Source organism: Phyllopteryx taeniolatus, chromosome 19, assembly GCF_024500385.1.
Source record: "Phyllopteryx taeniolatus isolate TA_2022b chromosome 19, UOR_Ptae_1.2, whole genome shotgun sequence".
NCBI lineage: Eukaryota > Metazoa > Chordata > Actinopteri > Syngnathiformes > Syngnathidae > Phyllopteryx > Phyllopteryx taeniolatus.
The window spans coordinates 7,340,534-7,355,503 of NC_084520.1; the positions used below are offsets into that span (position 1 = coordinate 7,340,534).

Sequence of the window (14,970 nt, forward strand, 5' to 3'; positions counted from 1 at the left end):
TAACTGTTGATGACTACATACATGTACTGTAGATTGTGTATGTGCGTGCTTAGCTGTGAGTTGTTTACAGTACTGTATTTGTTAACTCCACTTAATTTAAATCGCACTTTAACAACAACCAAAACTGTAACAAAGTGCTGTACATGACACATAAAAGGCAATAATTAAAAATTCAATCCTAAATAATTAAAAATATTATTTGCTAATTAAAACATACAAGAGCGTCCTTTACATTAGCATACAGGAGGTGCAAAGTTTAATTCCCTCTTGCTGCACATACATGTTGCGTGAAGCTGTTTGTAGATGAGAGGGAGGCGCAAGATTAAAGTCACCAACAACCATTATGAGGACACCAGGATCATAGAGGTCGATGGCAGGGACAAATTGAAATTGTAATGTCACGGTCACACTACAGCTCAATTTTGCTACAAGCCGACTTTGAAAATAACGTTTTATAATAGCTGATAATTTAGAGTAAGGCGCATACAGAAGGAAAGGTTAAATTCTTCGGACCCATTTAGTCCTCTCTCGCTACAATCTACTACATTTTAGGTCATTTACGTATACATAGTATGGCTATATGATTTTGTCGAAGTACATTTGACATATTAATGGTACAGCAATGTTTGAAGAAGTTTGTAATTGTTTGAAACATTATTACAGTGTTTTGGGATTATAGTTTGTGATATATATTTGGTTTAAGATATTAAAATAGGCAACAACAATCACTTTTAGGGTAGCGTCAGTTATTCGCGGAAATTCGTGATTCGAGGTCGGGATCAGTCCCGATTTCCCGCGAATAGCGGTGGTCCACTGGTCCTGAAATACACTGATTCGGTGGTGGTGGTGGGGGGCAACAATCAACCATCATAGCTGTGGTATGAAAGTTTTGACAACAATAGCGCTCTACAGATTCCAGTTTTCAGGAGGCCTGCCCAAACTTGTCATGGGCGATCGGCAAACGTACAGCTGTCACTGACCAAAACAGACACACTGGCTATGCTATTGTTAGCTCGTCCGGGTGGGAGTCAACCCCGGCTAACCCAAGAAGACAAAGCAGACGACACCACACACACGCACAAGTATCATAACAACGTCAAATTAACAACAGCTCAACATGTATGCACTTGACCACCATTTGAAACGAAACTGGTTGGGCATCCATGATAGTTTTGCTAATCCAACCTAAATTAGCGGAGCACTATTAGCATGCCGTGCCACAACACGTTGCCGCTAACTACCAGCTAGCAGCTCACGTCTATCACGCTGTGGTCTTCCTAGATGACGTACGAGCTATCGCCGTGGCCGCGGTTGGATCAAATATGTCAGTACTCTTACTTATCATGCTCGCCAGTTGTGTGTTTTGTCTGCGAAGATTACAGCTCAGACAGACAGCCCGGCCGATGCTACTTCCTGATGACAAAGGAAACTTTAACCGGAAAACCCTCCTCGACGTGATGGGATGCTCCAAAACGTCGCCCCCGTCAATTTGCAGCCACTCTCGTGTGAGTTTTATCACATCATATTGTCATGAACGCACATTTCACACAATGTACTATTCGTTCTATTGAATTTTCCCGAAACTGTAAGCGTGGGTAATGCGATTTGAACTCATGTGGATGACAGCAGACATTCGCAACCAAGGTATTTGCTTCCATCTAGTGTAATCTAAATGTACTACAGGTCAGCAAACTACAGTACTGCGGTGCCTTGAGATACGACTACCCGAATCACCCGATGTATGACTTTTTTTCGAGATATGAGCCGATTGAGCGCAAACTTATGGTGGAAGTGAACGCAACTCCATCCATCCATTTTCTGAGCCCATCCATCCATCCATCCATTTTCTGAGCTGCTTCTCCTCACTAGGGTCGCGGGCGTGCTGGAGCCTATCCCAGCTGTCATCGGGCAGGAGGCGGGGTACACCCTGAACTGGTTGCCAGCCAATCGCAGGGCACATAGAAACAAACAACCATTCGCACTCACAGTCATGCCTACGGGCAATTTAGAGTCTCCAATGAATGCATGTTTTTGGGATGTGGGAGGAAAACGGAGTGCCCGGAGAAAATCCACGCAGGCAGGGGGAGAACATGCAAACTCCACACAGGCGGGGCCGGGGATTGAACCCGGGTCCTCAGAACTGTGAGGCTGACGATCTAACCAGTCGTCCACCGTCCCGCCTGAACGCAACTCACTTCACAATAAACAGCAATTTGGCAGATGGTGAACAATTGCTCAAGCCACTAAATGCCACTCCCGGTTGGACTTGACTGTCACACTGAACACAACCAAAGTCAATTATACTTTGTTTATTAAAAAAACCCCAACAACTTTGCCTTAAGAATGCCCACGCTAACTTCACGCTAACACACATGGAATATGCCAATGGGATTTGAACACAAAGCATCACATGTAGCCAGACAATATCACGATACTCACAGGCATATATTCTTTGATATCTGTCGAAAAATATTACAGCAGTTTACTATGTCACAGTGGTTGTGAAACTATTCTTTGTGTCTGAATGACTGTGCTATACTGCCCCCGGTGGCCAAGGCGAGCACACCAGGAGCAGCACAATGAATTGAATTGAAGGGTTAAATCATGATGAACAAACTGTTTACAATTCTTTACATTCTATTCAATGAACTTATATCACTATGTTTTTATAAATTTAAAATATAATAGTTTGTTATTTTCCATATTAAAAAAAAAGAACAATTTAGTTTGGTGTGTTTGGTTGCACTTTGCACTTTCTTGGGAGCAATACTGGGATTAAAACAAGTTAGCTGACTAAAACATGTGACGTGCAGAGCGAATGACACTTATGCTGTGTGAGACAAAGTATAACTGAACATTCTGTGTGGATGTTAGGAAGTATAGTTTGTGAACCCAAGCAATATTTATCTGAAAAAAAGCAAAAGTTTCAAACTGATTTAGCGAACTGAGATTTCACTAAATTCTCCCCTAATTGCTTGCTCCATTGTTTCCCCCCCACTTCACTTAAACTGTGGAAAATCTGAAGAACACTCATAACTCAAGTCATTGCTCTGAAGTCATGACAAAATAATTGGCCGATGGCGGCTCGTATCTCCCAAAATTTTGGGGCACTGGTAAATTACGCTACCATTGTAGTTTTCCCAACATTTATTGCAGTGTGTCGGTTTTAACATGAGAAAAAATATTTAAACAGGAGGAAAAAAATGTCACAAAAAGGGAATACACAGATTTTAATTATGCACCTACTGCCATCTAGTGGAAGATAACTTAATTGCTCTGCCTGTCATTGTACGTCGCTGGCATATTATAGACAGACCAAGTAAGACAGGGAAATTGGATAATTTCCTGATGCACACCTAATGATCACTGCAGTACTGTATATTAGTGTTTCTCACGGAACACCACAAAAGAGAAATGTTGCAAAAACTATAAATATACTGAAACAACGATGATCTTGTGTCAGTTTACTCACAAATGGTCTGACTCGGTGTGAAATCTGGGCCTGTTTACTTTTGTTGAACACACAGCTATTATACTGTTATGTTTTATGAATGGCAACAGGTGGCTATGTACCCTCTGTCATCCAGTGGAAGAGCATTTCATTGTTCTGCCTGCCACTATACGTCACTGGCATAGGAGATGAACAAAGAGGAATTATTTGTAAGATTTTATCATATAAAACAGTAGTTCCCTACTACATGTGCATGTATCCCCTGTGCGATGAAATTCATTCTTTGGCATCTACATGGATGCCAACATAATATAAGATGTAAGGCAAAAACAAAAGACAAGAGAGGCATAACAATACAAAAAAGGAATGCAACTGTGTTGTGAACCCTTTGGCAAGTGTACAATTCCTGCCAAATTAGATTGTGCTTTTAATCAGAATACAATTTTCCTCCTTCTCATGATTTTATTTTACTTTGCAACCTATACAGTGCCTTGAAAAAGTGTTCACTTCCTAGGCTTTTTCTAAAATCTGTTTTGTTACAATACAATTTCTAATTTAAATGCTTTTTTTTTTTTTTTTTAATCTGAATTTTATGTAATAGCTCTGCACAAAATAGCCTACACTCTGAAGTGGAATGGGAACTACTGTATATAGTGTTTGGTCAATTCCTTTACAAGAGCGTGCCCAACAGGGCATTAACTGTCTAAAGATAATAAGAACTAACTATAGCAATAAAAGCTTGATACACCTTGATCTGCTAAATAACCAGTGAGATCCACAGCATTATGTTGTCACTTTTCACATTTTCCTGTAGTATAACAACAAGTGACACATATAGCCGTAGAAAGAAAAGCTAGGAATTTTGGTTTGTCAGTGCTTTGGTCAAAGTAGTCTTTTCGAATCAATGGGTTCAAGTCCAAGTCGAGTTGCAACTCTTGTAACATATTGTCAAGTCTAGTCTAAAGTCATCAAATTCACGACTCGAGTCTGACTGGAGTCCAAGTCATGTGACTCGAGTCCACACCTCTGCTGCATGAGCAAAATCACTTCTTTTATCAAGTAACTTGTTGTGGACAACAAAGCTATGTATTATTATTATTTGTTAACTTTAGTATCATTTAACCACTTATTACACACGCTGTAGTAAGCAGAGCAGTGTGTGGGACTTGCCCAAAACACTTTTAGCGCATGAAAATAAAGGTATGAAATGAAGGAATCATATTTGATCTTATCATTACTGGTACGTGTGCAAATGTTTGGCCACTTATTAGTGTGTCTCATGCTGGTGCATTAAATATGCCTGTTTTTGCCGGTCACTACGGCAAGTGGAGAGCGTCAAGCTTCGTTTCGCTTCTTCCGGTTTCTAGCTGTCAACATTCGGGCGGCTCAGCGCTCAGCTAGTCAGCACCGCTGCGGAGCTACGACGATGTCGGAGCAGGGCACACTGAGGTGCTCCAGTGGCAGAAACCGCGGAGGCGTACAGAGGGTCGAAGGCAAACTGCGAGCCAGCGTGGAAAAGGGGGATTACTATGAAGCACACCAGATGTATAGGACGTTATTTTTTAGGTAAGATTTGACTGGAACGTCCTGGTTTACAGTTGTTGACTCCTCGAGGCCTGCAGTGTTCCAGACCTCTCTGCATGTCAACCTTACTTCTTTCATACCCGAATGTGATTGGGGGGATTTGACCACGGCCCCGCCCACCCTAGTTGGTCCGGCCGTTTGTTTGGACAACGGAAGTGCCAGTTAACTTCGGTCTTAAAATGGACTTCTAGCGAAGTGCTTGCTAGCAGTGTTGCTACATGTTTAGGCACTAACAAAAGCTCAGTTTGGGCTTACTCCACAAGACAGCTATGTCGTTATACGATGATGTGTTATGCGTTTAAAAAGACTATATGTTGAGATTAATAGCGTTTAAGCAGTTTGCGGTTGCTCCCCAGATGTGCTGTTAGCTAGCCAGGTAGCCGTTTGGACTGTGCTACCTTGACATGCTCTACCTCTTTACATTTAAACTGTGCGCGCGTGTGTAATAAATATAAATATATATATATATATATATATATATACACACACACACACACACACATCATGAGAGAGAGAGAGAAGCTCAGCCACCGCCCCAATTATTGATCAGTTCTCCCAATTTTATTCTCATTTGGTTTCATGAAATCCAATCACATCTTAATGTTAGACAAAAGACATTTTGGTCTTGACAAATTGCATGATTGTCAACCTTTCTTGAGGGCCACAAGGAGAACACCAGCAGGGGCTAATCTTGAGCTTCTTATACAAACTGTTCATCCCCTACATATTTGTAATAGTGACTCTGCTGCTTATCAACAGGTACATGTCACAGGCAAAACACAGCGAAGCCAGGGAGCTGATGTACAATGGCGCCCTACTCTTCTTCAGCTATAACCAGGTAAGTGCTTTTGAAATTCTACCAGAGAAACTAGCGGCTAATGACACAACCGTCCAACTCTCCCTCAGCTCACTATGTGAGCTGCCGAGTCACGACAACAATGACTATTCATCGAATCTGGAAAAACTATTGTGTTAATTTTATTTATTGAACGATAAGTCATTATAGCAATTGTCGTGTAATTGCCCCGGGAACTGAAATAGTGGTCTCGGCTCATTCATTCTCTGAGTGCATCATCCAATAAGGATGGTTTTACAGAGGACAATATGCCCTCATTGACCACCGTTTTGTGGTCTGCCTATCTCCGTACAAAATGAGTGCATTCTTCACAAGATCACTCAGGCTGTAGCTCAGCTTTCCATAGATCAGAATCAGAATCATCCCGTAGTTGGAGCCGCTCTAGTACGACAACGCTGATCTTATTTTGTTCTTCTTTAGTCCACAAACTACAGTATACATTTTTTTGGGGTAATTTTTGTTTTAAATACATGATTAAGCCACAACAATTCCCCACAATCAACCAAATAGTAAACAATGAATTATCGCTTATGATTATGTCTCGCCCTAGACATGACCTTTACTATGACTGACCGCCATGTGACGTCTTTACCATAACACACACTGCCTCCAGAACAGACATGGCATCTGTAAAAATGCTGTCCCAGCAATTGTTCGCCTTTGGAGGTAGTATCAACAGAGGCAGGAGTGCTGCATTTCACACGTCACACCAAGCATTGGTGCTGATGTTGTCAGACATCTGGTCATCAAGCAGATAAATGTCACATCTTCTGTTGCTCTGATAAGGAAATATTGCGGTATGACTCAGTGATGGGCTAAAAAGCGAACAGGCTTTGCTGAAGTCAGGAGAAGGAAAAGGTAGCGGAAGGTAAACCGAAAGTTCATTAAACAAGTACCAAGAAATATACTACCCTTCAGCAAGTGATAGAGGTTGTATACAATATATATTTGTTGTGTACACACACACACACACACACACACACACACACACACTCAGTGATACCGCAATGTTTCCTTATCAGCGCTTAAACAGAAGATGTGAATTAATAATACTTAATGTGTGATTCATTTTGTTTGAATTAACAAAACATATTTGTGGAAAATGCCTCAATACCTTACCTCAATAGTCGCCCGGTACTCTGATAGCGTAAATAAACGCCTTTACGCGTAAACGAAATTAGGAAATATGTTCTAGAGCTGTCAAAAGGAATTGATTAATGGACACCCAATCGATCATGAAATTAATCAACTATTTTGATCATCAAATTAAGCATTTAGAGCCATTGTTTATCTTAAAATTGTCCAAATCCTTTGATTTCAGCCTCCACCAGTAAATACTCTGATTTAAGTAGTCCTTCGTGAAAGCAGACTGATTATTTTTATGTTGAATCAAAATAAGACATTTTCAAACATCTGTTTTTACTTTGGAAAACAATTATCAACATTTTCCCCTATTTTCTGACGTTATGGAACAAACCAGTAACTGAACCATAATCAATTTATGGTAAAAATAGTAGTCAGTTTAATTTATCACGAAAATAATCGTTATTTGCAGCCATAGTATGAATAACCTGTAATTGTCATGTAGTTGACATGAAGCAGCCTCAGACGTGTATATCAAACTAGTAGCACTTAGTATTAATCAGTACCCAAGAAGTGGCTCTCAGTTTAAAAAATGTTAGCGAGTACAACATTCCCTCCTTTCTGATATTGCTTAATTGTTGTTACATCATTAGACAGTACCAAATGAAGAAAAATCATCTATTAATAAACAGTAATTGGGGCAAAAATTATTTTGCAATAAACCTTCATGCAAAATTCAAAAATTTTTTGATGGAAAAATTCATTCTAAAAATATTTGGTAGTGACAGCCCTAATATGTTCTTTAAAAATGTATTTGTACAAATACAGGCTTCCATTCTACTGTAATAAACCTCTTACCCCTAACATATGCCAGTTACTGTCTGCAGTTGAGGAAAGTTATTTTTAAAACATTTGTAGAAATACGGACGGTACCCTAATAGACGCTTTGTACTTTCTGCAGTTGAGTAAGAAGGCCCTGGAGACTGTATGAGGAAATGTGGTAATTTCAGTCCGCTATGCTTCACTCTGTAGCAAAACAGTGCCGCAGATCTGTCCATGCTGGTGCTTGAGGTGCTGGAGAAGTCAGACCGCAAAGTGGAAGAGGATATATTAGGTGAGTGATCCCAAGGAGCTTCAAATGGAGACATTCTATCGTATGTTCGGTCGTCGATGATGCTTGCGCGTTTGTCGAGCAGAAAGCCTGGCCAAGCTGTTCAGTCACATGGATCAGAACTCTCCGGAAAGAGTAGCGTTCGTGTCTAGAGCCTTGAAATGGTCCACGGGAGGCTCTGGCAAGTTGGGGAACCCGAAGCTACACCAGCTGCTGGCTGTCACCTTGTGGAAAGGTACTTCAGATGTAATGAAGTAAAAAGTTAAATTGTTGATTGTATGAAAAAAAAACAACAACCACAACCAGTCCAAGAATAGCAACTGAAATCATATAAATACTTTCTAGAGCAAAACTACAGCGAATCTCGTTACCACTTCCTACATTCGTCCGACGGGGAGGGCTGTGCACAGATGCTGGTGGAGTATTCGTCCTCCCGAGGTTACCGCAGCGAGGTTGACATGTTTGTGGCCCAGGCAGTCCTACAGTGAGTGCACTTCGACAATATGGTTGAAGAAATATATAAAGTGGAAGAAAAAGTGTATACAAGCAGACATTGTTTACCAACCTTCCGATCTGACAGGTTCCTCTGCCTAAAGAACAAAAACAGCGCTTCTGTGGTGTTCAGCACGTACACAGAGAAACACCCGTCCATAGAGAGGGGTCCTCCATTTGTTCAGCCCCTCCTTAACTTTATCTGGTTTCTGCTGCTGGCAGTGGATGGGTGAGTAAACACATTAAAACAACCTCTTGTCTTATAACGGCTGTATCGAAAAGTCTGCATCTCATCATGTTTCTGTCTTTTCAGGGGTAAATTAACAGTTTTCACAGTGTTATGTGAGCAATATCAACCTTCCTTGAAGAGGGACCCCATGTACAATGAGGTGAGTGCTTCCACATCCTTCTCGTTTATTTAACTCCTTGCCTTCCTTACCTTAGGGAGACATTTGAGCCATTAGTAATAACAAACATCTTAACTGATTTTAACACATGACGGGGGGGAAAAAAAAAGGGCTTCTTACTGCTCTTATCGTGTGTGGTGTACTCAAGATGACCAACACAGCACACCACACACAAGGACAATTGTATGTCTCCTCCCCCAACCCAGAACTCTGTCATACTATCTAGACTGACTTTTGAGATGTACAGTCCCCTCCAAAGTATTGGAATGGCAGGGTCAATTCCTTTGTTTTTGTTGTATACTGAAGACATTTGGGTTTCAGATCAAAAGATAAATATGAGACAAAAGTTCAGAATTCCAGCTTTTATTTCATGGCATTTACATCGAGATGTGTTAAACAACTCAGGACAGAGCACCTTTTGTTTGAGCAAAAGTATTGGAACCGACATGATTACATAAACTTAAAATGAATAACATTTAATATTTGGTGGGATAACACTTGCAATTACTGCATCAACCCTGCGACCCTTTGACTTCACCAGACTGTTGCGTTCTTCATTTGAAATGCTTTTGAAAGTGAGTGACACACACCATTGCTCCCACCACAGTAATCTTGATGCGAAGAGCGAGAAAACCTTTTTTCTTACTACGTGACGTCAGCTGTGCAGCGCGTTCAACCAGCTCACAGACGAAGTTGAGAGTTCTCACTTTTCATTGAAAATATTATTTAAGCATTCTAAGTATTCTAAGTCCTTCGGTGAGTCAGTCCTTACCCTCCATGACCGATTGATGATCGCGCACTCGGAAAGAATAATTAACCCACAATGTATTGCTTGTTTAACATGCCAGTAAAACTGTATTCTTAATGTTTAAATAAAAAGTAACAACAATCAAATACACTTTTACTTAGGAAAATAACAAAAATAGTGTGGCAACAGTGAAATTGTGCATTTCTTTGCACTTTTATGGTACTGCACCGTCACTGTGCATTTGTAAAATCAACAATCTCTTCCCAATCGCTTTCTTCTATTCGTTGTAAAGAAGGGCGGTCTCTGTCAAATGCTAATGCACACTTGAACTGCTCTTTGTTTGAATCACTAGCTACAAATTACTGTTTGGTGAGAGACATTGATGATGCAAAAGTAACTATTGTTCAATTGAAGAACTAACTGAAGTCTAATTACTTTCCCGGGAAAAGTAACGAGTTACTTCGCTTGTTACTCAAAATGGCGGATGACTGCTCAAAACACACTGCCAACACAAGAAAGGAGGGGGAAAAAGTGGAAGGTCTTAAACTGGCCAAGTCAATCACCGGACCTTAACCCAGTAGAACAGGAGTGTCAAACTCATTTTTGCTGCGGGCCACATCGTAGTTATGGTTTCCATCGGAGGCCCGTCATGAGCGCGAACACATATACAGTAAATGCACAATTGCCTCACGTTATTACATATACACACAAAAAAATCGCTGAATAACTATATTTGAAACCAGAAGCCAGTAAAAAGTTGTTAATTCTGTTTATTTTGAAATGGGGATTGGTAACAAAAATGTTTGCAATCAACGTTATATAAAAGGGAAGACCATTTGCAATGTTGTTATTTTAGCAAGAAACATGAAGTCGACGCACTTGATTTGCCCCTCGCGAGCCACATAAATTGATGTGGCGGGCTGGATGTGGCCCCCGGGCCTTGAGTTTGACACCAGGTCAGTCGAGCATGCATTTTACCTAATTACATAATTTTCAGAAACCCCCAGAAACAAACCAGAACTAAAAGAAGCTGCAGTAAAGGCCTGGAAAAGCATTTCAAATGAAGAATGCAACAGTCTGGTGAAGTCAATGGATCACGGGCTTGATGCAGTTATTGTAAGTAGGGGTTATGACATCAAATATTAAATGTTATTCACTTTAAGTTAATGTAATCATGTCTTTTCCAATACTTTTGCTCACTTAAAAAGTGGGTGGCTTCAAACAAAAAGGTGCTCTGTCCTGAGTTTTTTTTTAACACATCTCGATGTAAATACCATGAAATAAAAGCTAGAATTCAGAACTTTTCTCTCATATTCATCTTTTGATCTGAAACCCAAATGTCTTCAGTGTACAACACAAACAAAGGAATTGACCTTGCCGTTTCAATACTTTTGGAGGGGAATGTAGCATGGTAACACAGGGACTCCAGACTGCTGCAAAATACCATGAAAACTAAATAAAAGATGCTAGGCTATCTGCACACGAAGATTTGCAATCGGAAATATTGAACAGGCTTAACATTTATGACAAGCAGATAAGAGGAGGAGGGGGGGGGGGGGGGGGGGGGAACACAACATACCTCACACCGCAGAATAATTCGGAACATCTTTGACAGATGTGATTATTGGGCCTTCGCTAGGGAAAATGCTCAAATTCAGGGCAGTTGTTGATATGAATTTACCGCGCAATACCCCATTCATGTTTACAACATTGTTAAAATATTGTCTAATCTCTGGGCATCTGCAGTACCTCGACAGAATAGGACAGCTTTTCTTTGGCATTCCACCCAAACAATCTCCGTCATACGGTGGCCTCCTAGGTGAGTAAGCTAAGACTGTGCGACTGACCTTTGTCTTTGCAAAATGTCCTCACGAAATTGGCGGTTTTGGCAGGAAACTTGCTGAACAGCCTGATGGGAGCAGGCGAGGAGGATGACAGTGTCGAGGAGGTCCAGGAGGACAGCAGCCCCATCGAGCTGGATTGAGCCACCGGTTTAGGAGGCGAAGAGCAAAAGAGAACACACACAATAGGGAAGTCCACACCACTTCCACTATTGGTGGATGAGGTGAGGCGGCAGTTTTCATACTTCCTCCTCCTCAATAATTTCCCTCATCCAGTCCTAGATCACACTGGACTGCATCCAAATATTTTATTTAATCATAACTCTTGTGTTTGACTCTGTTTTGAGTCTTGGTTTTGACACTCATTGACTGCATTATAGACACAAAGTTCCCTTCTTTACAGTGTTGTTTTCTTACCATGCGGTGCCAATGTATTCCTGTTGTCAGCATTTGTCTGCACATTTTTTCCTCACCCTTAATTCAAATGTCTTAGTAATAATTTAAATTTGCCTGTTGTAGTTGAGTCAGTTTCTCATTTGACATTTTGTCCATCAGTGGAAGACAAAATGTAATCATCTTGCGCCTCCAATATCCATTGTTGCTGGGCTGCTGGTTTCCATCTCCATGCGGACTTAAGTGTGGTGGTAAACGTATATGAGGCAATGAGACTGCACTTTGCTTGGGCGTTTGTAGGGAAATAAAAAAGAAGAGAAGTTGGGTGAAATGAGATTCAGAGATTTTTTTCCCTTCACTATTTATGTCAAACAATTCAGTTACTTATTTTTTTGCATGTTTGTCACACTTAAAGGTACTCCATCATCAAACAGATTTAAATATTTCTCATAGACAACACAAGTAAACACCAAATGCAGTTTTATAATGGTTTTTATTATTAAGGGAGAAAAAAAATCAAAACCTACATGGCCCTGTGTGAAAAAGTCATTGGCCCCCCGTTAAAACAGAACTGTTGTTTATCATACTTGAATTCAATTTCTTTAGCCACACCCAGGCCTGATACTGCCACACCTTGTTCTCAATTAAAGAAATCACTTAAATAGGACCTGCCTGACCTTAAAAGCTAGACATCATGCAGAGATCTATAGGAATAAATGAGAGAACATAATTGAGGTCTATCTGTGGAAAAGATTATAAAGCCATTTCTAAAGCTTTGGGACTCCAGCAAACCACAGTGAGAGACATTTTCCACAAATGGTGAAAACATAACAGCGATGAGCCTTTCCAGGAGTGGCCGGCCGGCCAAAATTACCCCATGAGCGCAGAGACGACTTATCCAAGAGGTCTCAAAAGACCCCACTAACAACATCCAAAGAACTGCAGGCCTCAGTTAAGGTCAGGATGCATGACTCCACCATAAGAAAGGCAAAAATGGTCCAAGACGAAAACCATTGCTGAGCAAAAGCAACATTAAGGCTTGTCTCAATTTTGCCAGAAGACATCTTGATGATCCCCTAGACCACAGATGTCAAACTGGTGGCCCGGGGGCCACATCCGGCCCGCCACGTCATTTTATGTGGCCCGCGAGAGTCTGGATCGACTTTGTTTCTTAAAAATACCAAAATTCCAAATTGGCTTCACTTTTAAAAATATTGAGATATTGCAAGCATTTTTTGTTACCAACCCCCCTTTAAAATAAAATCGATTGATACTGTAGTTGAACAAACTGTTTTTACTGGCTTCTGATTTCAAAAGTAAATGACTGTGGAGTGCCCAAGTCAAAGTCCAGACCTGACTCCTATTGACATGCTGTGGCATGACCTTAAAAAGGTGGTTCATGCTTGAAAATCCTCCAATGTGGCTGAATTACAACAATTCTGCAAAGATGGATGGGCCATAATTCCCCCACAGCGCTGTAAGAGATTCATTGCAAGTTATTGCAAACGTTTGATTGCAGTTGTTACTGCTGAGGGTGGCCCAAGCAGTTATTAGGTTTAGGGGACCATCACATTTTCACACAGGGCCAAGTAAGTTTGGATTTTCTTTTCTCCCTTAATAATAAAAAACATTTAAAAATGGCATTTTGTGTTTACTTGTGTTGTGTTTGACAAATATTTAAATGTTTGATTTAAGTGTGACAAACACTCCCCAAAAAAAAAAACAGGAAGCAAACACTTTTTCACATCACTCTTCCTCTCGGAGATGGATCACCAGTTCAGCATCATTTCAGGCATAATTTTCATTAGCTGGGCAGCACAGTCACCTAGTGGTCTGTCTCACAGTTCTAAAGTTCTGGGTTCGAATCTCCACTTCGGGTACTCAGGCGGTCGGCCGACTGGTTATAACATCTGCCTTCTGAGGACCCGGGTTCAAATCTGGCCTCGCCTGTGTGGAGTTTGCATGTTCTCCCCGTGCCTGCGTGCATTTTCTCTGGGTACTCCTGTTTCCTCCCACGCATGGTAAGTTATTTGAAGACTCTAAATTGCCCGTAGATGTGAATTTGAATGTGAATGGTTGTTTGTTTACATGTGCCCTGCGATTGGCTGGCCAGGGTGCACCCCGCCTCTCTCCCAAAGATAGCTGGGTTAAGTTCCGCAACACTAGTAAGAATAAGCGGTATGGAATGGATGGGTACTCCAGCTTCCTCCCACATTCCAAAAAACATGCAGGCCAGGTTAATTGAAGACTCTAAATTGTCCATAGATGTGAATGAGAATGTGAATGGTTGTAAGTCAGCTGGGATAGGCTTCAGGTCACCCTATAGAAAAAGAATGGATGGATCTTTATTGGCTTTCAAGTTTAGCGGTTTTGGCTTTGGCTTGTAACACATTGGCTCTAAACAGGCCTTAAAGTAACTGACTAAATTAAATTATTTATTAATTTAGTTAACTTTCCATTATCATTTCCACACAAATATGATTGGATAAATGTGATTAAATATGAATTTCCTTATTTTAAGTGGGCACTTGTACACTCATTTTATACATTGTAGTGCAGTTTAAAACGATTCAAAAGTTCAGCTAGGGCTACCAAATCTATGGAGTTGCTCCAAACTATCCATCCATCCACCGCTTATCCTGAAACAGTAATGACTTGCTATTTAACAGTATTGTTTGAGGTGGGAGGAAAAAGCAGTGTACCATATTTTTCTACAGTCGTTCACTGTTGTAAAGCAGAGTCAAAATAGTTAAAACGACTAAAAGGACAACATTTCCAGAGACATGAGTTGTTGTTAACTTGTTACACAGCTACCATCTTGTCATAAAGACAATTGTCCTCACTGTTTTCTTGAGTTTGAAACATGTGAACGTGTGTTTTTCTGCAAACCTGACATCAAGAGTCACTGCTGTTGGATTTTTTTTTTAGTTTTAAAACAAAAGGGTGGCGCTTGCCTTTCCGTGATACACTAAGTCAATAAACTACCGTTGAGAGGATTGAGACT

General features: G+C 40.7%; 2 protein-coding genes across 5 annotated transcripts in view; one reads left to right on the top strand and one right to left on the bottom strand.

The window, feature by feature from the left end:
* mrtfab (myocardin related transcription factor Ab) overlaps window positions 1–1,529 on the bottom strand; it is a 41,106-nt gene extending 39,577 nt beyond the window's left edge. For 2 of the 3 annotated variants that reach the window (XM_061755934.1, XM_061755933.1), the window contains exon 1: window positions 1,339–1,529. The gene's annotated coding sequence lies outside the window, so the exon portion shown is untranslated. The remainder of the gene's footprint in view (window positions 1–1,338) is intronic. The other variant, XM_061755936.1, reaches the window with a different exon arrangement.
* A 3,251-nt stretch (window positions 1,530–4,780) lies between these two features.
* Window positions 4,781–14,962, top strand: get4 (guided entry of tail-anchored proteins factor 4). Of its 2 annotated transcripts, none has more exons than XM_061755954.1 (9): window positions 4,781–5,017; window positions 5,795–5,873; window positions 8,007–8,088; window positions 8,171–8,320; window positions 8,431–8,569; window positions 8,666–8,806; window positions 8,891–8,966; window positions 11,479–11,551; window positions 11,625–14,962. In XM_061755954.1, exons 1-9 carry the CDS (start codon window positions 4,878–4,880, stop codon window positions 11,714–11,716), a joined length of 972 nt encoding a protein of 323 aa, XP_061611938.1. In that variant the 5' UTR covers window positions 4,781–4,877; the 3' UTR covers window positions 11,717–14,962. The 2 variants fall into 2 exon arrangements, with proteins under 2 accessions (XP_061611938.1, XP_061611939.1); XM_061755955.1 differs by lacking the exon at window positions 4,781–5,017 and adding an exon at window positions 5,259–5,411.
* Window positions 14,963–14,970: the final 8 nt, after the last annotated feature.